The 24,239-nt window shown below is 36.3% G+C and overlaps 6 protein-coding genes across 6 annotated transcripts; 3 read left to right on the forward strand and 3 right to left on the reverse strand.

Annotated features, from left to right (window-relative positions):
• The first annotated feature begins 3,091 nt into the window (after positions 1–3,091).
• Positions 3,092–6,479, forward strand: LOC110854852. The gene is made up of 4 exons (XM_022103283.2): positions 3,092–3,482; positions 3,668–3,952; positions 4,473–5,282; positions 5,427–6,479. Exons 1-4 carry the CDS (start codon positions 3,272–3,274, stop codon positions 5,969–5,971), a joined length of 1,851 nt encoding a protein of 616 aa, XP_021958975.1. The 5' UTR covers positions 3,092–3,271; the 3' UTR covers positions 5,972–6,479.
• A 3,179-nt stretch (positions 6,480–9,658) lies between these two features.
• LOC110860722 (plasma alpha-L-fucosidase) lies at positions 9,659–12,165 on the forward strand. The gene is made up of 4 exons (XM_035846118.1): positions 9,659–9,898; positions 9,978–11,133; positions 11,203–11,350; positions 11,421–12,165. Exons 2-4 carry the CDS (start codon positions 10,447–10,449, stop codon positions 12,062–12,064), a joined length of 1,479 nt encoding a protein of 492 aa, XP_035702011.1. The 5' UTR covers positions 9,659–9,898; positions 9,978–10,446; the 3' UTR covers positions 12,065–12,165.
• On the reverse strand, positions 12,104–13,203 carry LOC110862670 (gamma-glutamylaminecyclotransferase C). Its single transcript, XM_022111888.2, has 2 exons — positions 12,654–13,203; positions 12,104–12,589 (listed from the first exon to the last, which is right to left on the reverse strand). Exons 1-2 carry the CDS (start codon positions 12,831–12,833, stop codon positions 12,278–12,280), a joined length of 492 nt encoding a protein of 163 aa, XP_021967580.1. The 5' UTR covers positions 12,834–13,203; the 3' UTR covers positions 12,104–12,277.
• A 568-nt stretch (positions 13,204–13,771) lies between these two features.
• On the reverse strand, positions 13,772–15,382 carry LOC110862464. Its single transcript, XM_022111661.2, has 6 exons — positions 15,194–15,382; positions 14,992–15,124; positions 14,334–14,915; positions 14,140–14,260; positions 14,040–14,073; positions 13,772–13,946 (listed from the first exon to the last, which is right to left on the reverse strand). The coding sequence occupies exons 1-6, from the start codon at positions 15,276–15,278 to the stop codon at positions 13,879–13,881; spliced, it is 1,023 nt and encodes a 340-aa protein (XP_021967353.1). The 5' UTR covers positions 15,279–15,382; the 3' UTR covers positions 13,772–13,878.
• Positions 15,383–19,241: 3,859 nt separating this feature from the next.
• On the forward strand, positions 19,242–20,826 carry LOC110863624. Its single transcript, XM_022112972.2, has 2 exons — positions 19,242–19,908; positions 20,000–20,826. The coding sequence occupies exons 1-2, from the start codon at positions 19,836–19,838 to the stop codon at positions 20,563–20,565; spliced, it is 639 nt and encodes a 212-aa protein (XP_021968664.1). The 5' UTR covers positions 19,242–19,835; the 3' UTR covers positions 20,566–20,826.
• Positions 20,827–21,659: 833 nt separating this feature from the next.
• LOC118433987 (esterase LipQ-like) lies at positions 21,660–22,867 on the reverse strand. The gene is made up of 3 exons (XM_035846546.1): positions 22,714–22,867; positions 22,408–22,632; positions 21,660–22,335 (listed from the first exon to the last, which is right to left on the reverse strand). The coding sequence occupies exons 1-3, from the start codon at positions 22,775–22,777 to the stop codon at positions 21,794–21,796; spliced, it is 831 nt and encodes a 276-aa protein (XP_035702439.1). The 5' UTR covers positions 22,778–22,867; the 3' UTR covers positions 21,660–21,793.
• Between the last annotated feature and the right edge of the window lie 1,372 nt (positions 22,868–24,239).

Genomic DNA, 24,239 nt, shown 5'->3' on the forward strand with positions numbered 1-24,239 from the left:
AGCTGGACTGGACATTCCAAAATTTAGTGTTTTCCGTTTCCACGCTTTGTTTAACCAGCTTGTTATGATACAAGAGATTGAAGCATTGTTGGTTGAAAATCATTAAAATGTACATATGCATTTCATATTATGACATAATGTAAGGTCAAGGATCCCGTCCCACGGTCCCACGCTTAGTATCAGTTCAATGAACTGAGTTCATCAGCATCATTCGTCTTTCCAAATTTTATGAAAATTTTTGTATTTTTATTTATATTTTTATGTAGATATGAAGCTATCATAAGCTTATTGTAAGCTTAGATAGGATTTTTAACCTATGTAAAAAATGATACGGCATTGCATACTAAATATGTAGTTGTACGTCATTTATGGTTGTATCTTTACACAAATGTGTAACTAATGCTTCTCAGAAGAGAATATTAGGAAGCTTTCTAATCCATGATTTCTAAGGATAAGCAATGCATGGAACACAGAAACATGTATCTATTACTAATAGTAATTTATGTATTATTTTCCAAAATGGGAATCATTTAATAAGGAAGGGATTGATACGAAGAAACGGATTTATGCATCGCACTGTAAAGTCAATAGTTTCACAGGGAAGGTTGAAGGTACTTATAAAGTGAAAAATTCTTAGAAATAATTGTAGCCTGCTGAGGACTTCACAATCACAATTTTATTCTACTCCATGATAAAAGATTATATCCTTACGTCTCTGTACATGCATGCATATTATGTTCACATAATTTTGGAACAAACCCATCCGGGTCCCTGTTTTGGGGATAGAACTAGAAATTTATTTATGACGATAAAATCAAATGGATTTTTGCAGAATATTTGTAATATGTGTACGTACATATATATTGAAAGGATTTCCAAGTATACATATATCTGTATGTAGAAACATACAAAAAATTTTTAAACATGCAGACATTTTAGTTCACGATTAAGGACAAATTGGTATTTGCCTATAAAAATAGTTTGAAATTGACTTCACTTTAATAGTGAAGTCAATTGTCAAACCTCAACACAGCATCATTTATGAATAGATCATTTATCTAGGCTCATTTAATATCAATCATATATCAAATATATATTTCAGCTCATGGTTTATTTGATTGCAAAATAGTGCAGACTTCATTTAGCCCGAGTCAAGAACAGAGTCCGCTTCTAAATTTTTTTTTCCGAATTGACTGGAATTACCACTCTCCCCTACCCAGAGATGGCAGAGAACTAATCCAAGGTCCTGCTGAGAAACTACTTTAACGCCAAATTGGTCAACATCGGTTCGTCCGTCCGTCCGTGTGGCACTCACAGACACACCGGTTCTATAAGCCTGACTTGACTCGGACTAAAACAAAACGCGACCATGGCCTCAAATGTCATGGCAAAAGCAAAACTGTCCCTAGTTACTTTCAATTAGTTAACCATGCACATATTTTTTGCTATCACGTGCAGTCGTATACTTTTCAGCTTCAGCTTTATTGACAAGGACATCAAATCTTGATGATCAAGACTAACAATGTGGATGTTAAGTAGACAAGTGGTGATTATTAAACCTGGAATAAGTTGGTTTAAATTAGTGCTTCCTATTTTAGCAAGGATGCCTAATTTACACGAAGATTATTTAATACTTCAGACTCCGCATGAATTAAACCAGTCGCCAAATTACTGTCATGCTGACATTATTAATATCATCTTAAATTTGAGTTATTAGGATACAAAATACTTTGGATAAAATGGAGACGAAGATCTTCTTCTATCTATTTATTTTACTCTTATTTGTCACTATTGGTACGTAATAATGAGGGTATTCATTATTTCTTCGTATCCGTAGTATCGTAAAATAGTTTACGAAGAAAAAACAAGGGGTCAGGTTTAGTAAAAATCGTAAGCGTAGTAACGTGATTTTCGATGAGAAAATCTTACGACGCTTACAAAATCTCGTAAGCGTCGTAAGTATTTTACGATACGAAGAATACTAAGGATACGAAGAAATAATGAATACCCTCAATATTTATATTTGTTAATTGTGTAATGAAAATCATGCAGTTGGAAATCCATATTTTCTCATTTTTAGGGAGCTGTTGCAACACAAATCCTTCGCGATCGGACGACTTGAACTGTAAATTAGAATGCGAAGCCAGATTTCGAAAGCGTCTCGTTTGCAGCGGCGAGTTCACTTCGGACCTCGACGACCCAGAAGCAATTAACGGGTGCAGGTGCTACTGTCTTAATAATCGGTTTGCTTGTGATGGAATGCAAGCCTGCTATGGAGTCTAGTTTTCTAATTTTATTGAACGCCGAGCATTTATAAAAATAAAACAGTAAATAAATATTAATCTGAACGACGCCAATCAACGCCAATCTCGGAGAAGATTGTTTTTCTGTTCCGTTAATAAAAAAAATTAACCCAATTTTGACTAAAAATATATGGAGATTAAATTAATTACTTCAATGTATTTATGCGACAAGTAAATAAATATGTAAGTGAAAGCGTAACCCCGTATAGAAATGCATACATAAATACACAATATTCACAAATTTTCATGTTTTTATTTATTAAAGGTCAACAAGCTATCGTGAATCGTAACGTGTGGTGCTTTCGCTGAGCAATCGATTTGATAATCTCAGCAGCATATTTATGTAAATTGTCGTCACAGAGCTGTACGTATTCACTCATTTATGATTTACATACAAGCCATACAAGGCACGAACTTTGTCTTTAGATTCAGCTTTTCAATTACGGGATAAGTCGGAGATGACTCATGCACTGTGATTTAACCTACATTGAGTTGTATATCATCATCATTCTTCATTTCTGGAGATTTTGTAGAGTCGGAATAAGTCGGATGTATGTAATATTTAGTTCTCGGATCTTAAACATTGTCAACCCTGGAGATCTAAGATTCCCAAATTATTTTCGACCAGTTTCAATTCACGCATTGTATGTATGTATGCATGTATATACACATATGTGTTTTACATATGTATGTGTTATTCTAAAGCAAGACGCTAATGTTAACATGTACGCAATATTGGTTTTGTATTGTCAGATATGATGTAACAGGGATTACATATGCACATAAATACATACATACAATGCACATTGTACATACATACATCTATGCGGTTGACAGGCGATTTCCCTCGCTGAAATTCGTGTTAAAACCGTATCCATTATAATCAATTAGTTTGTGAACAATAAATTACACGCCAGTTGTCATACGACACAATCGAAGACTCCGATTACCATCGTAATAAGTTTATCATGAATACGAATTCAAATTCAAGTACCCCTACCGACAAGGACGCAGACGAGGATACTGGTAGTGGTACCAGTACAGATCAGGACAGTACAAGTACGAGTACGAGTACAAGTACAAGTACCGACACGGATTCAGACAAGGGCTCTGGCACCAGTACAGATAGTGATGGTATGGATGCCGAAGCAGATAAGAATATCATGGATACATCAATCCGTAAGTTTGGGAGAAAATATACTCCAACTATAAACAAAATTCCAAAACGTTTTTGTAGTCAACATATTTAATTTCAGTTAATATGATTTCTTAAATACAATTTTCTTATAGTAATTTCAACTTTTATATCTATATATTTTTTTTAACTTGAAACGAGGAAACTACAAAATTTTAAAATTTTTCAGCAAATGTTCCCTGTTTACGAACCACTCAGCAGAATGATGGCGAGACAACGACCACGATTACAAAAGAAGTAGAAAACCGTCAGACGTTTAAAAATTCCAAAGGAGGAAAGTTCGTTGAAGTGAAGCAAGTTAGAAGAATGCTGATAACTCGAAGGGACGGAAAATTTGTCACGGCTTCAATTCCGAAACCGACTATTAACAAAAAACAACGCCTTGTTAAGAAAACAAAAACAGCGAGGCGAATGAAACAGACTGACGACAAATTGTCCTATATTCTTGGAGGAGGTAAGAAAAAGGATGTACATATTGAAGTACATGTGCATACGTGTACAGAAAGTAGGCTATTAATACAGCTAATTGATAATTATAAATTAGTAGTATGTGTATGTATATTAATACATATGTGCGTGATGTATACATACTTAATGTGCTTAATTCACTGATAGGCGACAAATTTATTACTTTGGAATTATTAGGATCTATGATTCAAAGGGTTGATCTATTTATTACAGTAAACAATTACATGAACTACAGTATGCAACTTTATGTACATACACGCAATTGCTGACATAATATAGCGATAGATGTAGCAATTTTTATGTCATTCACAGTAGGATTTTTCATTATAGTACTTCCGTGAATACCAAATTTTCGTCAGTGTAATAATTAATTACGGAGGATAGTACACTATAAAAATAAGTGGTTAAAAATGGCTTATTATAAATATACGTACATACATATATTGGATAGATATTGTAAACAATGTATGTAAAAAAGATTATCTAATTTGTAATCGTTTTTGTAGACTATGCCTCCACCATGGACTTTGCAGCGTTGAACGCCAAGGTTGTAAATGAGCCTAAGAAAAAGTCCGAGTTTGAAATTCGGAGCAAAGACATTACCAATTCTCTGAAAAACGAACTCGTTAGGAAGAAGTTCGGCAAATCCACCCCAACTACGAGGTTATACGACTATCAGATTGAAGCAGTTCTTAGAGCAGATTCATTTTTTAAAGAATTTGAAACTGCTCGAGAACCTCCTCAAATGGCTCTGATCGTGGCACCACCAGGATCTGGAAAGTCTGGAATGGTCGCTCTGCTCCCTTACGTCCTTAATTCACACAAAGTACTAATCTTGACGCCATCAAAAATTATTTCGGAACAACTCGCCACCGAATTCGGGCACGGCTCACCACAAAAACCGTTTTTCTACAAAGTAGGAATGATCCAAAACTTATCCCTCTGTAATAAAGTACTGGAACGCGTCCATCTAGCTCAATCGACTCGAGAGGTCATCGAAATCATGACGAATGGCAATTTGGTCATCGTCAACGCCCAAAAATTCGGAGGTAACTCGGCCTGCAGTCTTACCTCCCAGAGGGCTAACGTCGAAGATAGGCAGATCACATTAGATCGATTGGATCAGTTTGACACTATTATTGTGGACGAGGCGCACCACTATCCTGCCGCGACTTGGGAAACGATTGTGCAAGCATTTAAAGGAAAGAAAGTCGTATTTTTGACTGCGACACCATATCTTGGAACTGATGAGAAGGCTCTGACATTGTTTGGGGCACTAAAACTTGTGTATGAAATTCCAAGGAACGCGTTGGAAGGTAGCCCTGCTTATAATTTTTAGTTTCCATCCTAAATTATTGCCAAAATATATTGAGCAACTATACATATATACATATATTTTTTCAAAGTTCGCAAATTATAATATAATTCTTATTGGTATCAATCTTTACGCCCATTTCCAGGAGTCACCATCCGCCCCATGGAATTTATCGAAAACCATTTTAACTCTGTAAATCTGAAGGATCCGGCATTTTTGGACCAGTTACACAAGGATGTTAAAGATATTCTCAAAAAGCACCGTCGTCAAGAACCTCGAGAGAAACATCCTCAAGCCATGATACTCGTCGCAACTAAGGTGGAAGCAAAAGCCGTCGCGGCCGGACTGGGTCCAACTGCAACCTTCATCATCGCAGACAACCAGATGGAGAGGAACTTGTCTGCTTTCACCAAGAAGGAAAAGACGATTGCCGTCGTGTGTGGCATGCTGCGCGAAGGGTATGACAACTCCAGCGTCACTTTGGTCGTGTTTCTTAGAAAATGCAAGTCAAGCGTGTTGTTCGAGCAATTTTGCGGCCGGCGCATCCGAATGCACAGGTTGCTTACAGGGAAAAATCCGGACAAAACGGTCGCCACGGTCATGAGCTACACCTACTTTGGGCAAAGGAAGATGTGGGAGGCGAGGGAGAGACGGGCTGAGATGGATCCTGAGGACGAGGATGACGAATAATTGGGTAGATAATATTTAAAATGCTTTGTAATTCCTTGTGCCAATCCAAGATGTTTAATGTCTGGCCAGTTAACTACTTATTATTATTTAGTATTAAATATTTTATACTATTTTTTTCATACAACGATATGCGAATTTATGTGTTACGATGACTGAAGTAATATTCTTGCTCAGCCCATATTACGGACTAACAAATACTTCCACCGTATTATATTTATGTACAAGTTTTTTAAGAAAATACTTACCTGACAATTAACTTTACTTTTTTATGCAATCTTCATGAAAAATCAAATTATTACAAAAATGGTTAATTAATTATATCAATAATAAAATAAAAATCGACAGTTAGCACCAATTACATAGATTAGAAGTAAATAAATAAATCAAGGTAAAGAAGTTATAAATTGTTACTTAACTTAGATTTAAAAAAAAGTATTTTATGAATTTCGTACTTTTATATTTTGGAAGTTAGTTATTAATAAATTTCCTACCTTAAAATGATCTAAAACATTTAATACTTATCTGTCACCATAATTAAATTTTGAACAACAATGCTTACGATTACAAAATATTTATCATTTTCATTTCCATTTTTCACCTTTCACTTCCCCATCACTTGCTTGAAATTGAAGCAGAACTATTAAATAAGTCGTGATAGTTCCCACAATCTGAAAAGATAATTATAAATGCATATATACGTACATTTCTTATCCATGCTCAAAAAGCGAAATAAGATTACCGGTGGAATCATTGCAAGATTAATGCGAAAATAGTCCGTTTCAAAATGCAATCGTTCCATCGTTGAGACGGAATTATGATCATTTAAACGGTTCAGGTTCCGGTTGCATAGTTCGCCCAAAAGAAGAAAATAAAAATCTTGGCATTCCATTTTCCTTTTAATTTTCATTTTGTCCACCAAATCGCCACTAACCTTTTGCAACTGCGTTCCTTTTTTGCAAACCATGTAGAGCAAATAAAAATAGGCAAGGACGCTTAACCCATTTTGAATCACGATTCGCAATCCGACCTCGCTCGGAGGGATATTTGTTGCCGCAAAATATGCCGAGAAGATGATGCGGATTAGATTATGCGTCATGTCGACTAGGATCCAATGGCCGAAAAGGCTTTCAAAATCCGTCAAGTTTTGCCTAACTTGAGAATACAGGTTAAGTTGGGATTGGAATGAAGCGTCCGTCTCACAAATGCGATGCACTAGTTCGAGATACCAACTTAAAAAGAAGACCAGCAAAAATGGAAAAATACATCGAAGGAGAGCCAAGAAAAATGGGGTCACCATGACGAAAACGAATGGAAAGCTTCCTTTAAAGTTTGTAATGTATTTTGGATGCAATTAATTGTAATAATTATTACAATTTTTAATTAAATATGCAGTCTATTTAGTATTTACCTCCCATGTCGATCACGTACATCTGCAATATTTCGACCATGGTTCCCATCACGAATAGTACACAAATGAGGAGCTCTTTCCTAGACCGAGAGCAATACCGATTTTCTTGATTAAGCTTCTGAAATACTGGGTTATGGCATAAGTTCCAAAATTTTGTGTAAAATTGGCCCAGTTCTTTCCTCTTTAGATAAATGGACATTTGTAAATACACCGATACAAATAGGTCCGCGATGGATATCAGAGTTATTGATGCGATGAAGGTCCGTGATTGAAATTTAAGGGCGTGAACAACCCATATCTCGTTGGTTTGAAAGTTGTCTATATTAGCGAGGAAAATTGTTACAATTAAGATAAACAGGACTGCGTAGAATGCTGTGGGGAGACTAACTAGGTGTCGTTTGATAAGGATTTGTTTATTAGACTTATTGTCATGCAGTTTGGGGTTTATGGGAAAATAGCCCAAAATTTGAGACAAATATAGCACAAATATATCCATTACGAAACTCTACAGATTAAATAAATGTGTTCAGGAATTTTACTAATGATCATGGAAGTTTGCCCATATTTTTAAGAATATGACAGAACCGTGTATCATGTAGGTACATAGATGACATTTCCAAAAATTAATTCCAATATTAATGTGGTTTTAGTGGATTTTATGGGCGTAATCATTTTAGTAACTTTACTTATTTAGCAATTGTGTTTGGAGAAGAATAAGTTGATTACAAATATTTTTAGGCTCGATTTGAGCAATTTATCTAGCAATGCGTATACCTCTTTGTGAAATTAAACTAATAATTATTGGGAGAGCTAAAAAACTTCACTTACGTAATACGCACAATCATCATAATAACCTATGTAGGAGGCGTTTATTTGAACATTCCGTCGTGTTCTACGGCTTCATGCAATGATAGCGTAATACTTATTTATCAATTAATTGTGGGTTAAGCATTTATTCAAACAAATAACTGCTCAATAAATTCGCCTCATAAAACCCTTGAAAATGTTTGAATGTCAAAGTCGCCTAACAAATACATATAGTTCTATATACATATGGCGGAAAATCCAATTACTTATTCATGCAAATATTATTACACACATACTTTTACATGCATACATATATTCTCGCTTATAAGCAAGCATCAACAGTGAAGAGATACATTTACATTTCGCCACAATTTTAGGACAGGTGGAAACATGTACAAATTCCTAGACACGAAATCTTCTAAAATTGACCGTTCCGACAAGCAAATTCCAATCTTCAATGTGCCAATGTCCTCATCAGGCGGACATATCGTGCTACACGTGGCACAAATTCTTGGTTACTTTCCAATCTTTATAAACCCCATTACTGACCCATTACGTAAAAACACACGAAGAAAAGTAGCTAACCAAAATTTCCTGGCTATCCCCACTGTGTTTCACTGCATTCTCATCTTGTCCATAGCTATTATTTTCTTTACAAATTTGACTGCATTCGAAACCAGCGAGGTCTGGGTGGCCGGTGCGCGACGGAAGAGGTCACGCACATTCATAATGTCAATAATTTTTAAATCCACTGCCGAGATCTTGGTCGCAGCTTACATTCAGATCTCAATTTTTGTTAAACAGAACAAGTTGAACGATTTCTATGCAGAGTTTGTAAACATGGTAGATTTTTTAAGATTGTATCATCAAGCCACAAATTTGGTCAAAGTGCAATCTGTGTAATGAAAATCATAGCGAAGCATCCTCTCTTAGAGGTATTCTCCTGTGGGCGTTGTTTGTCACTGGAATGACGCTGGAAACTTTACTAATGTACGCAGTCGAATTTGACGGTATGCAAAATTTGAGTGTCTGCACATGTATATGTACTTGTACATCTACACATAAATAAAATAAAGCTTACTGGATTAAAAACATCAAAATTAGTTTCTTAAATATTTTTGAAATTTTGATCTGCAGGAAGTCCAGCATTCGTATTCGTTATTGTAACTCCAACAGTTCTTGGTCTTCTTCGATCGATATTTCCCTTCTTGCTGACCTACTTCCTTAATTGGTACCTGAAGATTATTTATCAACTGGTACACGATTCTAGTCTCAATATTCAACAAGTGGATCTGTATTTTCGCCTGAGACAAAATTTAACCGTTTTTGGCCGGATTTTCAGCCACTGGATACTACTGGACATGGGGCATAGTTTAATGCGCATAATTTTCTCTGCTTACTTTGTCGCTACAAATATAATTCAACCTGGTATGCGGTGGAGAGTCGTAATTCAGAATGGCTGCACAGTTCTCGTTTGCTTGTACTGGTTGTGGGTGTTGTGCGAGAAAGCGACAAAGTTAAGGCAAGATAGTGTTGATTTTTTGGAGAAAGTGAGACTTGCACAGAAATTGGAGAAGGCACGAAATGATCCTTCTTTTTCGAGAAAGTTTAACAAGGCAGGAATGGATGAGATATGTGATTATTCGTCAAGCATGGAACCCCTCTATTTTGAGACTGACTATTACCGTGTGGACCTGAGCTTGATCACCCCGGTTAGAAATATACATATACTTATTTATAGTTTGTGTAGTTGTTAAACTTGTTAAGTATGTAATCTATATTTATTTTTAGATTATTAAAACAATTACGACGTACTTGATTGTATTGATGCAGTTTCAAGTCGAAACACCAGTGGCTCAAAAAAATTAAGAGATATATAACTTTCGTTGCATATGAGGGTTACAAAATATTAATTCAATGCATTGATTCATATGTACATGCATCTCTACCACTAAACAGTTCTCTGACATATGTAGACTTGTGTGATTTGGTAGTTAATAAGGAAGTATTTGTTTATTCACTTGGAGTCATCGTATGCATTTTATTTATCTTTCCAGCTCTACACATGTATGTTAATGCTGAACGGCAACGGTTAAGAGAATATTCTTTAATTCATGTTATAATTATAGCTTGTTTCATGTAGCGAGACAAATCAGTGCAAAATTTGTACTACAGATACAAATATTTCTAGTTTCAGTCAATCTCTACCGGTTTACATCACCATTTGCAGCTTCAAATTAACAAGTAATTCATAACAGTAATGCATTCAAGACTTGCCATCATACTTTTCATGTTGTCAATCTTTTACCCATCGATGTCTAAATCTGGGTTGCCTGTAACAAAAATACTGTACCACGCTGATAAGTCACAAGAAACAAGTTCTCGACCTTATAATTTCACTCCCACCTGGAAATCCCTCGACTCGCGACCATTGCCCGAATGGTATGACAAAGCCAAAATCGGGATAAAATTTGCATGGGGGGTATTTTCTGTACCATCGTTTCATGGTGAGTGGTTTTGGTACGACTGGAAAACTTACAAGTATCCCGACGTCGTATCTTTTATGAGGGACAACTACCCCCCAAACTTCACCTATCAAGATTTTGCATCCGACTTCACCGCACAATTTTACAACACTTCTGAGTGGGTGGACCTGATAGAAAAGTACGGCGCGAAGTATGTCGTTTTTAATGGGAAGCACCACGAAGGGTACACAATGTACCCGTCGAAATATTCTTTTGGCTGGAATTCAGTGGATGTCGGGTCTGGACGGGATCTTCTAGGCGAATTGGCAACCGAGTTAAGACAGAGAAGGAACGATATCAAGTTTGGGATTTATCATTCCTGGTATGAATTTTACAATCCGTTATATTTACTCGACAAGAAGAACGGATTTAACACGTCCGAGTTTGTGGAGAGAAAGACATATCCAGAATTAATTGAAGCTGTGAGATAATAACTTTAAATGTGAGTAGAGTTTAATTGTGGATATAAATGTGATCTCAATAATTAACAGGTAATGAGCTACAAGCCGGAAATCATTTGGTCAGACGGTGACTGGGAGGCGGAAGAGGGGTATTGGAAAAGTAAAGAATTTTTAGCCTGGCTGTACAACTCGAGCCCGGTTAAAAACACGGTCGTTGTAAATGATCGGTGGGGAAGAGGTAATTAATTTTTTACAAATCTTCGTAGAAAATAAGCGAATGTCATACATATTTATGCAAATATTTACAGGAACTGGGTGCAAACACGGTGGCTACTTCAACTGTCAGGATCGCTACAACCCTGGCGTCCTTCAGCCCCACAAGTGGGAAAACGTGTTATCCGTGGATACAATTTCGTGGGGTTACCGACGCAACGCTCTCGTCCAGGATTACCACACGACGCAAGAGCTGATCATGCAAATGGTCATGACGGTCTCGTGTGGGGGCAACTTTCTGCTAAACATTGGGCCTACGAGGGAGGGAATGATACCACCGATTTCTCAAGAACGACTTGTGCAAATTGGGATGTGGCTGAGAATTAATGGTGATGCTATTTATGACACGATCCCATGGACGAGGGCGCAGAATGACTACGTCTCCCCGGGCGTTTGGTACACTTACAAACCAAGAGAAAATAAATTGTTTGCGATTTTGTTAGAGACCAATTGGCCGAAGGAAGGCCAATTGGTTTTGGGATCTGTGGATAGTAAAATGATGAAGATTTCAAGCGTTGGGATTTATGGGGTGCTGGATAAAGGAGAAAAGCTGTTAGCGTGGTTACCATGTGTTGAAGGGGGTGGTTGTAAAGATGGTGGAATCATCGTAACGTTGCCAAATATTAGACCAAATTCGAGAAATAGGTGGGGATGGGTGTTAATAATACATTATGTGTAATTTTATTACATAGATTTTTTGGTTAATTAAGTCTTAATACACATTTTTAAATTTCTTTATTGCAGATTGCAAAACAGTAAGAATAAATGAAGGTGAAAGTATTTACGGCTCTAATTAAGTCACAAATTGCATCTTCAAATTAATTTCTCGTATTGGTTAAAGAATTTTTTATCAGTATTCCAAAATGATTGCATATCTAACAGCAATTTTATCCTAACTTCCAATTTCCTTTCGTAACGTGTCTAAAAGTTGCTTCCTCTCTTCCGGCGAAACTTTGCCAGAAATGGATCTCAATACGTCGTAGTTGTTACATATGTAATTTTCAAAGTACTCTTCATCCAGTAGATCGTCACGGAATGAGTGGAAGACAAATATCCAGGCTGTCACGGTCTTAGGGTGACCATTTGTTGGTGGAATGATTTCAATCTCGGCTTCCTCTCGAATATAAACGTCTGGGTTGTGTTCGAATTTATCCAGAAATTGGAGCATTTTGTCGTCGATCTTGTAAATTTCACCACTCACGTTCTGAAATAAGTGACAAATTACTTATGTAGCTTAATTTTAATTAATTTGCTAAAATTATACCAACCTTTCCATGTCCTCGTTTGTCCAATAAGAATGGAACTTCGTACTTTGTAGTGACAATCAATGGAAATAGATCCTTCGTTTTTCCATCACTTACATATTCAGCTGCACCGTTGTCCTTATTCTCAATCACGTAATGATTTGGACATCCCCTCTTCAACGTTCCGTACACGAAGACGTACATTATTTTGTTCAAATATAAAACAATTTTAAAATAACTGCTTCTGATTTTGAGCAACAAACCGAGTTACACGCTACGAGAGTCAACTGCACATGTTCATATGGACATACATACACTGGATCGCAATTCTCCGGCTCGGTGATAGATGATTACATAACATATGTAGTAAATGCAGTATGCATATATAGGTAGATCTAAATATGAAAGTATGATATCTATGCACAGATATACATTTATATTGTATTCAGACTGGGATATCGAAGTGTTATAGTACCAAACACAATGGGATCACGTTGTCTACCTCACTGCAAACTTGAAGAGTAATTAATTTATACATTTACACAATTACTTGGATTAAGATTGATATATGGTGTGGATGGGACTGCTTGATAGAAGGTCATCTTTTTTGCTGTCCGGCTAGATTTTCGTAGGTAATTGCTATACTTTAGTCTTTGGTAAGTACGTAATAAAAGCATGATAAGTCAGATTAGAGACGAGGGAGTAAACGTGAATGTATTTATTTTACATATGTATGTACCTAATATGTACACAGAAGTAGTATTGCACATCCAGATTGGACAACTGCATATTGTCCCGGCTTTACTAACTGATTATAGTTAGACTAACTTGATAAAATGCATCTTTTTGCTTATATGCAAACATTTGCAAAATTTATTAGTCCATGTTCATATATTCAGTATTCGCAGATTTGGTGTTATTTTTTAACTTAACGGATGAAAACGAGTATGTACTCTTCAGGTATCATTTATTTGCCTGTATTAAAAACGAAATATTTTTCTATTTTACGATCAAGCCAAATGGGTACAAATTTCGAATTTCATAACTGCTTGTATACACACTTACATATGACCATAAATACATACTTATTTTTTATACATGAGAAGGTGCATGAAAAATGACAAGAATTTTGCGTACAAATATGCAGATGCTCAAAAAATGCAACTTTAGGTTTGCAAGTATTTATTGTCTTTGGTTTGTGGTAGGAATAACACAGCTCTGTCATCTCATTAAATCTCAACTTTAAAACTTAATTAATCCCCATGACCCTCTTCGTCATCTTATTCACTGCAGCAGGTTGATTTCCCCATTTGGTTGCTGGAATAAAGAAACAAGAAATATAATTTATGCACATTCACTAAATATCTTTAGCATCAATTTAGAAATGTATGACATATAACAAACTCTCACCGAAGGAACCAAGTCCCGTGTATCCAAACCAATCCTAAAAGAAGAATAACCGTCAAATTATATCATTTGCTCTACCTCTCCCAAAATCTGTATTCCTTACCCAACATCCAACCGGGCTTATCAGTGTAGACGTCGTCTGTGGGTACATGACAATGATGTCGTTAACTTCAGCCACGTCGTTGTACTGGGTCTTTGTCGCAAATCCATCGCCAACCATGTGCCTGTCAATCATTGATTAATTAAAAACCAAACTATTACTACATATAATTATTATTTATCTTATCTTATCTTTACTCATTCGCCATGCATCCATGAAAAGCGACATGAAGTCTGCATTTCTTGCCCCAATTTTTGCACGCTTTGGGCACGTAGATCAATCCCGTGTACGACATAGACGCCACGATTGGGTCAATGGCGAAAAACTCTCCTTGATTAAACTCCAAGAGTTCTCCATCGGCCACAAACCCAGGCTCTGGCCGAGTAATGTTATCCCCGTAGAGATGCTTAAACATCTCGTAGGCGCCATTGTAAGCGCATTCGTTCACGAAACCGTGCAAAATATTCAGCTGCCCGCACGGCCCTCCGAATCCATTACCATCGACGGGCTGTCCATGACCTGCTCCAATGTCGAATTCGTGTCCGATGTTAGCGCCATAGTGTTGGTACATGGTCTCAATTTTACGTCCACCCAACGGGTCTACGACCGAGTCTAAAAATCCGTGGAAAATGTAGACCTTGGAGTCGGCCAGGTTTCTGACGGGGTCAATCTGGTTGGCAGCGGCGAGGATGTTGGCTTCCGAGATGAGCCAGGGGACGCTGACGAGGGAAGGTGTCAACATACAAGCAGCCGCATCTACTGGACCGCCGTAACCACACCTGGCAAATTACAAACTTGCTGAAGCATTACTAATGGAATTAATTAATTAATTAACTGAAGCATTAATTTCCATACAAGTACGGTCCTCCCGCGAAGATTCCGGCCCCCTTGACGATGCTGGAGTAGATGAAGTGATATTGAGTAGCAAACGCTCCGCCGGATGAAATTCCAGACACGGTGAGAGAGTTTGGATCAACATCGTAGGTCACTGAAAATAAGGGAGAAGTTTGTGGTACATTTTACTGATTTTAAAAATAAATTTTATGTAAATTCTTACAAAGTCGTGGGGGAATTTTAGGCTGAGGATTAGCCTTGCTGGCTGCAACCAGTGAAACGAACAGGACAAGTTGTAAGAAACCCATGTTGGTTATCGTTATGTGTACGTTTTTCTGGTGAGGGTCCAGCTTTTATATTGAATTTGAAGTGGATTCAGTTCCTGCTTATCGAAAAGAGGAGTCAGGGTACAAACGTGAAACATGTCATGTAAAACATGTACATGACAGACAGGGTTTGAGCAACCGAAATATTTATTTGCAAATACGTAAATTATCAGAGGAGATAATAAACCAATTAGCGAAGAATATACTGCTTGGCGCAGGGGTTGGACCTTCACACCTATAGACTAAATATAGGTGGGAAGAGAGGTCATGCAGTAGATTTTCAGTTAAACTGAAAATCTACTGCATGACATCTCCTCAATTACATACATACAGTATAGGCAGAAAGTCATTATACCCTCATACTTTATGTACATAAAGCCTCATATAGTTCGAGAAGCTTGAGAGGACGAACTGCAATTTTGCACAATTACTTACTATGATGCAAGGTTTCCGGAACCATACTTTGGATAACGGCCTGGCACAAGCAACGACACTGTGAAATTATATCCAAAATTCCGACAGGAAAAAAGTGTTTATACCCTTTGACTTTTTGGTACTTTTAATGTAATTTTTGAAAATAAAATCTTAAATCGCCCTTCTCGCACCAAATGATTCATTATTAATTGAAAAATAACATTTGTCTCGTACTGAACTGGTTGTCCATTACTAAAATTAGCTCATAATCACTCAAAAACACCTTAATCCCGGCCTGAAACAAATTGTCGTAAATTTTGATGATGAAAGGCTTCGACACCAAAGAATTTCCGACTAACTACCCATTAAGAATGGTAGAGTTGCCAGAATAGTCTAGAACTGCAAAAAGTTTGGGATCGAATGGAATTTAACAGCTTTATCGTGTACATGGATCACGCCCCCATGGACGGATCACGGCAAGTTCTCCAAAAGCCAAAGATTTCACGGTTATCTCCACGAAAAATCAACTTGAACACGAGGGAGGAATATAATCTTCGAGTTCTGTTCGAATTACAAAGGGTAGGATCGCTTAAGATGAATTTGCATAGCGAGCAACGTGGAGAATTCTATTTCTCCGCGAGGCCTATATTGCAGACAGCTCTAAATGTGCTAAAAATCATGATAATTGGACGGCTAAATATTAGAAACTCCTGATATTGTTCGCCGACGTCAACATCAACCTCTTTGGTTCAAATTGGGACCAGTGGAATATGGATTCAGCAAAGAGACGCTTACAAAATCAACTACCGTACGCTAACCATTCAGAATGGGGAGGAAATCGAATTTTTTGGGCGTGACGTTATGGAAGGGCGTCCGAAACTTTAGTACAATCGAAGTAATAATGTACTCCAACTACCTCTGCGACGTTCTGAGTTGGAATTTGATGGTAACGTGAGGAAATAACCGTTGGGGAGTAATTATATTTTCAAATAGTAAGGCGATCCTAAGCATACATCAAAATTATTGAGGATTTGATTTAGAACGAAGGAGGTTGAATTGTTGAATTGCCTTCCACAATCATCGGACAGCATGCTAAATGACATTTATGATCAACAATGAAACCCAAAATTTCTCAGCACACGCTATCCAACCTCAAAGGACTGGTCCTCGCCATAAGGCTTGAATAGGAGAATTAGGACACTTCTGTCACTAGCTTATTTTTTGGCTCGATGCCAAGATGTGTCTTTGCCTTCCTAAGCGATGGGGGAGGACATCCCAGGTGCTAATTTGACTGTTATTTGACACAAAAAAATTATCAACACATTTTCTATTAAACTTTAATTGGGGTATAAAGACTTTTTTCCTGTCGGAATTTTGGATATAATATCACCGTGTCGTTGCTTGTATCACGCCGTTATCCAAAGTATGGTTCTGGAAACCCTGCATCATAGTAAGTAATTGTGCAAAATTGCAGTTCATCCTCTCAAGTTTCTCGAAAAATATGAGGCTTTATGTACAAAAAGTATAAGGGTATAATGACTTTCTGCCTATACTGTACTACATACATATGCATACTTGGTATACGGTTTATTATGTGCTTGTGTTTGTGGAAATGATGGATTTGCTGATTTTTCCAAGTCAATTTCAAGTTTCAAACTCTTGAATGATAAGTAAGACGATCCAGTATGCTCGCCTGGGTCATGTGTAAAGTTGTATGTATGAGTCGGCTCCACCTCGAGAACAGTGCATATTGGCTCAAAGAATAATTGTCCAGTTATCTAATCAGATATTTCAGTTACCTATAAATGTTTAACAAGTAGATGGTTTTTTTAATTTTAAAATTAGGCATGATTTCCTCGCAGTCGAACCGCATGTATCGTACACATGCGTCGATTGCGAATAAATTCAAATCAAATGACTTTACCTGATAAAAAAGTAACATTCAGTTTGAACTCGTGTAGGTACACTTGGCATTATCATAAATTATTATTATTAAACACAAATTATATAACAAATGCACTTTGTCGCGTACATTATGCTCATCCAATTTGTTTTATTTATAGTATGTGCATACTGATTAATACTTAATTAATTGGCGTGCAAAAAATACCTTCAGATCAAAATTTGCATATCAAATCTTCCAGGATTTTAGATTATTATGAATTATATTGATCTCAAGTTTAATAATTGCAATACACAATATACATACATATATGCATGCAAATTTTGAAGTACACAAGGGATAGAACATGTTATCTTAGGCAGAGTAGATATACTAATACTGATACTTATAAATATTTACCAGCTTAACAAATTTCTAACTGAATTCAACGAGCATCAAGTACACATGTACATTCTACATCATTTATGAAATTGATCATGTGGAGGGACATGAACCCCTATTTTTAATTAAGATGTATTGCTTGCATATTTAATACATTATTTAAGTTGAATTTTCATCAATAAGAAAGAAAGCATGCACATTTCAGTTCCACTGGATTACATACATACATGTTATGTATTCTTTATCTCTCTATCAGATCATGATCTGGCAGACCTCGAGGTCTGCCACACATAGTCACAGTCTGAGACGAGGATGTTGTACTTTACAAAATGGGTAACTCCATACACATTTTGCCTGATTTCATGTCACATTTTATCTGTAAAGTGTTGCGAGGAAATTAAATGCAACTCGTACACGAATTTGTGCCATTAAGGACAAGTGTCTACATTTCTGTATATGTACATAGATCTATTGAGGAATGACGCATATCATATCATAGAGGAGAATCGCAGACTAATAAAACATTTCTTACACGCTTCCATATTTTTTTAAATTCCCGAAATGAGAATAGTAGATATTTCAGGCATTATTTCTACTACCTAGATATTTATTTATGTATAAATTGATTTCGTCGCACATTTTATACAAGTTTTCAATAACTAATAGGAGACACACTCTGCAAAATGGAATTATTCTGCATATAATAAAAGTCGCAGATCTTTTGTGAATTTAGTTACTTCTGTAATCATATTGAATTAATGCATAAAAATGTGTACATAAATATTTACATATATGTGCTCGTATGTTCCTAGGTCACTTATCAACATGCCCTTTATTGCTTACATGCATTCGCTTACATACATTAAAATTACATGTTGAAATCTAGTTTTTGTGACAATGCCATTTCCGTTGACTTTTGATGGTCATAATAACCACATTGAAAGATGTCAGATCAAACCGACCAAATATGGAACACGTCATACGTATCGAACCAGCTCTTCGATTAGCAATGAAAAACTGCACACTTGATTTGTATTATTATAAGTATTAATTAAAATACTAAAAATATTGCTTTCGTTGAGTAGGCAATAAGTATATATTACTTCCAAATACATGTGTTGCCATTCCTTTGATTGACAATTAAGTTCATTCCTCAATTAAAGTAATCTTCTCATTATTAATTCATCATTATGTTCAGGTTCGTTTGTGGCAGGGTTTCTGGAAAGCTTTTTTGCACACAATTAAAATGTTTAAACACATTGACTCATATAATTTATATGGTAAATATTTATGTAGATAAAGTTTCGCAATAGACAGAAGATGACAATTTACGCAATAAACACACAGAACATGAAGAACTTTAAGGTACCCTGGCGAAGATTTTTGTTCACACAAGAACCGGTTACACAGTAAGGTGGCCCTTATCCAAACCTTTATCTGCACATTTATCTATTTATCTAACTAACAAGACCAATGCATGATTCAGTACAAAACAGGAACAAAGAGCAAAGATCAGTTAATCTAGTGCAATAAAATCTTCTTTTTGCTACAGTTTCGCATCTATGTGTAACCTCCACCCTTCTTCGTATTGAATTTATTAATTGTAACGTAGGATCAAAATGAGAAACATATTTCTCAATTTCCTACTATGCAGTACACAGGTATTCCAGCAAATATCACCTCTTCCTCAACAACATGCCATGACAAATTAGTATCGCCAGCTACCTGCAATATATTACTACGAATCATTGTTAGACTACTAATTTAATTGGGCTAGAGTATAAACTGAGTTAGTTAGACCCAGCCTTTCGATCCAGGACGTTCGTGCTCTAAAATCCGTCATGATTCGTACAAAGATAATTTCTACCTGGACTATTCTCCTAGTTTGCGGAGCTCAGGCTGGGATTCTAGAAAGTAAGTGATTTTTAAAATAAGAAATATTGAGATATTTCTAAATAAAAGTCACTACGAAATTGTGGTAATTAAAATGTGCAACATTTTCCAGGTCCAAATTATTACCACGACTATGCCCCCACGTTCCATCACTACCACCCACAACCTCGACCTCAACCGCACTACATCCATTGCACCCCGGAAGTCCACAACGTCATCGAAGTCATTCCGCCACCAGTAATTGTGCGTGTGGTGGAAAAACGGCGACAAACTGCGAAGGACCTCCTCGACCTAATTTGTCGCGCTCTCACGGACATGGGTGGAATCGCGAGCGAAGACAACCCTGAAATCGGGGCCAGAATTATTGCCAAACTGAACATCGAGAAGGACACTGCCACCCTGATTTACGCCGAGTGGAAGGATGGAGTAAATTACCGGAGTCGGAGATTCAAACGCCAAGCTGCTGGGGAGGACAGAGTTAAGAACGAACTTGGCGACCTGCTTACCAAAGCGGGCGATGTTATTGAGTCAGATAAGGAAAAACTAAGTCCAGCTGCGCAAGATAAGATTGATTCGAGGCATGAAAGAGCTGTGGACGATTGTCAGGCGGACGTCTGCAAGTCTCATGCAGCCAAGAGGAACAGAATTAAGGAGGCGAAAGCGGCGAGAAAGGGATAAGTAGATTGGCGTCAAGTATGCAAATTAGTAGATACGACGGAGAGTTTTTTAAGTACAATATTTAAGAATTAATGTATAAATTAATATTTTATATTTTCTTAACAATTATATATCGATTAGAACATTTTTCTTTATTTTAACAAACATTTCCCGAATTTTATAACGAAGGTGGGCACCAAATTTTCTCAAGTAACATACTTATGTAACGAGATCATGAACAATGATTTAAATTTTCAAATAAAACAATCACTATGGAGTAAATTGTGTTTCTTAAATGTGGATATTTATCTCGTAATCCGAAACTTGATAAAATGGAAAACTTAGGATAACTCTAGATAATAAAAGTAACTAAAGTTCACAGTACCATCACATTATCATATTTGCGATGCAAAATATCGTAATTCCTATTAGGATTCACAGTTAGTAATTATTAATTACTCTTAAACACAAGTCCAGAAATTCATATGCAACTAGTCTCAACATTTCGTGGAAGCATTTGTTCAAGTACAACAGCCAGATCGGAATGAGAATGTCAAACCAATGTAAAACCCATTAAACAAGAATACTCAACCGCAACAACATTATTGGAGTGAATGCAGTGGCTTAATCACATGAATTTAAATCAACTCGTTTATGAACTTTTTCCAGTGTACATATGTACGTGTTTATACAATAATTGTTGGTATACACGTTAGTATGGAATTGGTCCCCAAGTATGTATTTAATTTTGACTTATCCTACATGCAACGATTTACGGTATTTCGTGAAATTTCTTATCGCATTTTGAAGTCGTATTTTATGTTCGGAAACGTTTAATTAGCCACTTTTATATACTTGCATGTATTTACAACTGTCCAAAGCGTGATTACAGAAATGTTTTAGTATTGCAATATACGAATGAAACTCGATTACATTCAATACGTAATTTCAGGTACATAATGCTACAACTGCTACAAGCCAGCATTTACATAAGTATATATGTATGTACATGGAATGGAGCAGATTGGTTTTTGATATGTTGTTGTCCATAAATTTGTGGTACATTGTCATTAATACATAAAAGTAAAGCTGTCCCTTTGCATTGTCGAAATTGATATTTTGAACTCTAAATACGATCATCGGTTTTACTAATTCAAAGAAATACGATACGTTTTTTGTTATCAAAACATTCCCATTTTTGTAATTCAAGCATTGAACGAAATAATTATATCTGTAATTCTACTACGGTTTAATTCCAGTGCGTATTAAAGAAATCTGCCATTTGCAGAATCATATCCTCCGTGTACTCCCAAGCCCAATCGAAATGGCCTCCTGGATAAACCGTAAAGTTATTGATGACACCGTATGCGTCCAACTTGTTTTTCAGCAATCCGACTTGACTTATCGGTACGAGTGGGTCCGCATTTCCGTAAAATCCGATAGTCGGAGCAGAATCTGCCGACACATAAGTCACCGGACTTGTAGCGTTGTAAAGGTCAGGACATTCCGCATATCGACAAGGACCAACCAGTGCGAGGAATAGCTCGGAGACGATGGGATCTTCAGTGTAAGCTGGATCTGTTAGGTCAGCTGGCCCCACCAAGTCGACAACCACTTTTACATTCTTGGTCTGACTATCCCATAGATAACTGTAAAGCATGGACAAGTGTGCACCAGCACTGCCCCCGAACAAGGCGAAGGTCACGTTTGTGGTGAACGTGGATTTTAGGAATGATATGGCCAAGTGAATGTCTTCGAGCTGCTTCGGAAATCCGGGACTTGCAGTGGTCCCTATTTTTTAGAAAAATTACAAACTCATGATTTTGTACGACAATGGCAAAAACGTTTTATTTAATTCGCTACCGAGTCGATACTCCATGTTGGTGACGCAGTAGTCGGGGAACAGGGTCTGGAAAATAGGAACCCATCCAGCCATTTCTGCTTTGCTGCCTGCCCCCCATGCGCCCCCGTGGATAAGGATGATCACTTTGTTGATCCGACCGAAATCAAGGGATGGAAGGTAAACGTCGATAACTTGTTCGGGGTCCGTACCATCGCCATATGGAACGTTGGGTATGGGAACTTGGGCTATAAAAATTTCACAAAGCTTATTAATTATGTTTACAAATACCGAAGTTTGGTTATACTATTTTATTATCTAATTTTTACCATCAGTAGTTAAATAAAAAAGTGAAACTACGAAGAGCAGAGGTATGATTTTTTGCATAATCATTGTCACGTGGTATATATATGATTGTCTGAAAATATGTGAGAAAATAAACTATTTTTGATAAATTGTTCAAATGGCGAGGTCTGAGTGGGTTTAAATACACAACTTCCAAGTGGTTTATTAATTATAATTGAGTAATCGGTATCGTTGTTTATCTTTATCAGTTTGACATAGTCTCTACTTATTTATGTACGAACGTATCATTTTGACAAAGGTGAAGTAATTTAAATAGTTGCACCGTTTTTGCAATTTGTACAGACAATACAATTTGCACAGTCATGATTGGATGTACATACATACGTAGGCTTGAAAGACATTATCCAGATTTACATACATTAATTGATGTTTAGCTACACATGTACACTATCTACATATTATATTACATATCCGTAATTCCAATATCCAAATGCATTTCGTTAAGTTCTGGAAGATTTCACTTTTCCGCAGTTTTATAAAATTAAATTCTAAAATTTGTCTGATTTGTATGATCAATTATTATTACATTTATTCCCCTAAATACTTATTATTTAATGTATGTATACTAATTTTTCGCGAATGCAATTTATACTACAATTGACAATGAATAGACCCGAGAAGGATTTTTATGTTGATTTTTACGTCATACATAGTTGGTTTCCCGACATTTCATGTACCTACACATTAAGATGAAAGCAAATATTGAAATACAATCTTATCGTTCTCACCGTCTGAACAAGAAATCATTGGATTCGAAAACTAGCTAAACTATTTATATCGGGTCTCAAAGCCCATAATCATTTCGTTAAATTATTTAATTAATGACGGCATGCAATTTTATTTACAAAGAGTTGACAAAGTGCATCAAATTAAGCCTTACATATATGTAAGTATTTACATATTTCAAGAGTTTATTTTATGGTACAAATTTTTTATTTATAAAGTAAGGTATTTAAGCGCATACCCTTCTCAACTAATAAAAAAATTATTGCATATTTATTGAAGTGAAAATATAAATACTTAACATTGGGCTAGACTAGAAATAACGACGTCTAGAGAAATATGTATATTTAAAACTTATTGGACATGTTTAGTTAGAATACTATGCTGCATACGCATTGCAAATATTTTATTTTGAGAAGCTTAATTAGAACAATTACACTGGTCAAAAGAAAAAATTACTTACTAACATCAATTACACGTTAGCATTGCGAAAATCAATACCTTTTGGAATTGGAGTTAATTTTTTGCCATCTTACTGTCAGTAGTTTAATCTGGCGATAACATACATTTGTAAAATAAGCGTATCGTATTTGTACTCTGCTCGACCCCACCTTGTCCTAATAATTTGTTAAATTTGAGGTCTATGTATTTGTTCATATGTAGAAATGTCAGAACATTAAAACTAAAACCAAACATTAATCCTGTTGAGTTTGGAAAGCTACTCCCATTTTTCCCTACCAAGTATAAAAATTAATTTAAAACAAGG

The sequence above is a fragment of the Folsomia candida genome, unplaced genomic scaffold, assembly GCF_002217175.1.
Source record: "Folsomia candida strain VU population unplaced genomic scaffold, ASM221717v1 Fcan01_Sc001, whole genome shotgun sequence".
NCBI classification, from domain to species: domain Eukaryota; kingdom Metazoa; phylum Arthropoda; class Collembola; order Entomobryomorpha; family Isotomidae; genus Folsomia; species Folsomia candida.

Coding starts and splice junctions, on each gene's coding strand:
- LOC110854852 (XM_022103283.2), top strand. CDS start 3,272: ATGAATACGAATTCAAATTCAAGTACCCCTACCGACAAGGACGCAGAC. Junction 3,953..4,472: donor GTCCTATATTCTTGGAGGAG/GTAAGAAAAAGG, acceptor TCGTTTTTGTAG/ACTATGCCTCCACCATGGAC. Junction 5,283..5,426: donor TCCAAGGAACGCGTTGGAAG/GTAGCCCTGCTT, acceptor GCCCATTTCCAG/GAGTCACCATCCGCCCCATG.
- LOC110862670 (XM_022111888.2), bottom strand. CDS start 12,833: ATGTACGTCTTCGTGTACGGAACGTTGAAGAGGGGATGTCCAAATCAT. Junction 12,590..12,653: donor ACAAACGAGGACATGGAAAG/GTTGGTATAATT, acceptor CACTTATTTCAG/AACGTGAGTGGTGAAATTTA.
- LOC118433987 (XM_035846546.1), bottom strand. CDS start 22,777: ATGATTATGCAAAAAATCATACCTCTGCTCTTCGTAGTTTCACTTTTT. Junction 22,633..22,713: donor TTTTTATTTAACTACTGATG/GTAAAAATTAGA, acceptor AAATTTTTATAG/CCCAAGTTCCCATACCCAAC. Junction 22,336..22,407: donor CAACATGGAGTATCGACTCG/GTAGCGAATTAA, acceptor TCTAAAAAATAG/GGACCACTGCAAGTCCCGGA.
- LOC110860722 (XM_035846118.1), top strand. CDS start 10,447: ATGCATTCAAGACTTGCCATCATACTTTTCATGTTGTCAATCTTTTAC. Junction 11,134..11,202: donor ATCCAGAATTAATTGAAGCT/GTGAGATAATAA, acceptor AATAATTAACAG/GTAATGAGCTACAAGCCGGA. Junction 11,351..11,420: donor AAATGATCGGTGGGGAAGAG/GTAATTAATTTT, acceptor AAATATTTACAG/GAACTGGGTGCAAACACGGT.
- LOC110862464 (XM_022111661.2), bottom strand. CDS start 15,278: ATGGGTTTCTTACAACTTGTCCTGTTCGTTTCACTGGTTGCAGCCAGC. Junction 14,261..14,333: donor CATGGATGCATGGCGAATGA/GTAAAGATAAGA, acceptor AATGATTGACAG/GCACATGGTTGGCGATGGAT. Junction 13,947..14,039: donor CACGGGACTTGGTTCCTTCG/GTGAGAGTTTGT, acceptor TCTTTATTCCAG/CAACCAAATGGGGAAATCAA.
- LOC110863624 (XM_022112972.2), top strand. CDS start 19,836: ATGATTCGTACAAAGATAATTTCTACCTGGACTATTCTCCTAGTTTGC. Junction 19,909..19,999: donor TCAGGCTGGGATTCTAGAAA/GTAAGTGATTTT, acceptor AACATTTTCCAG/GTCCAAATTATTACCACGAC.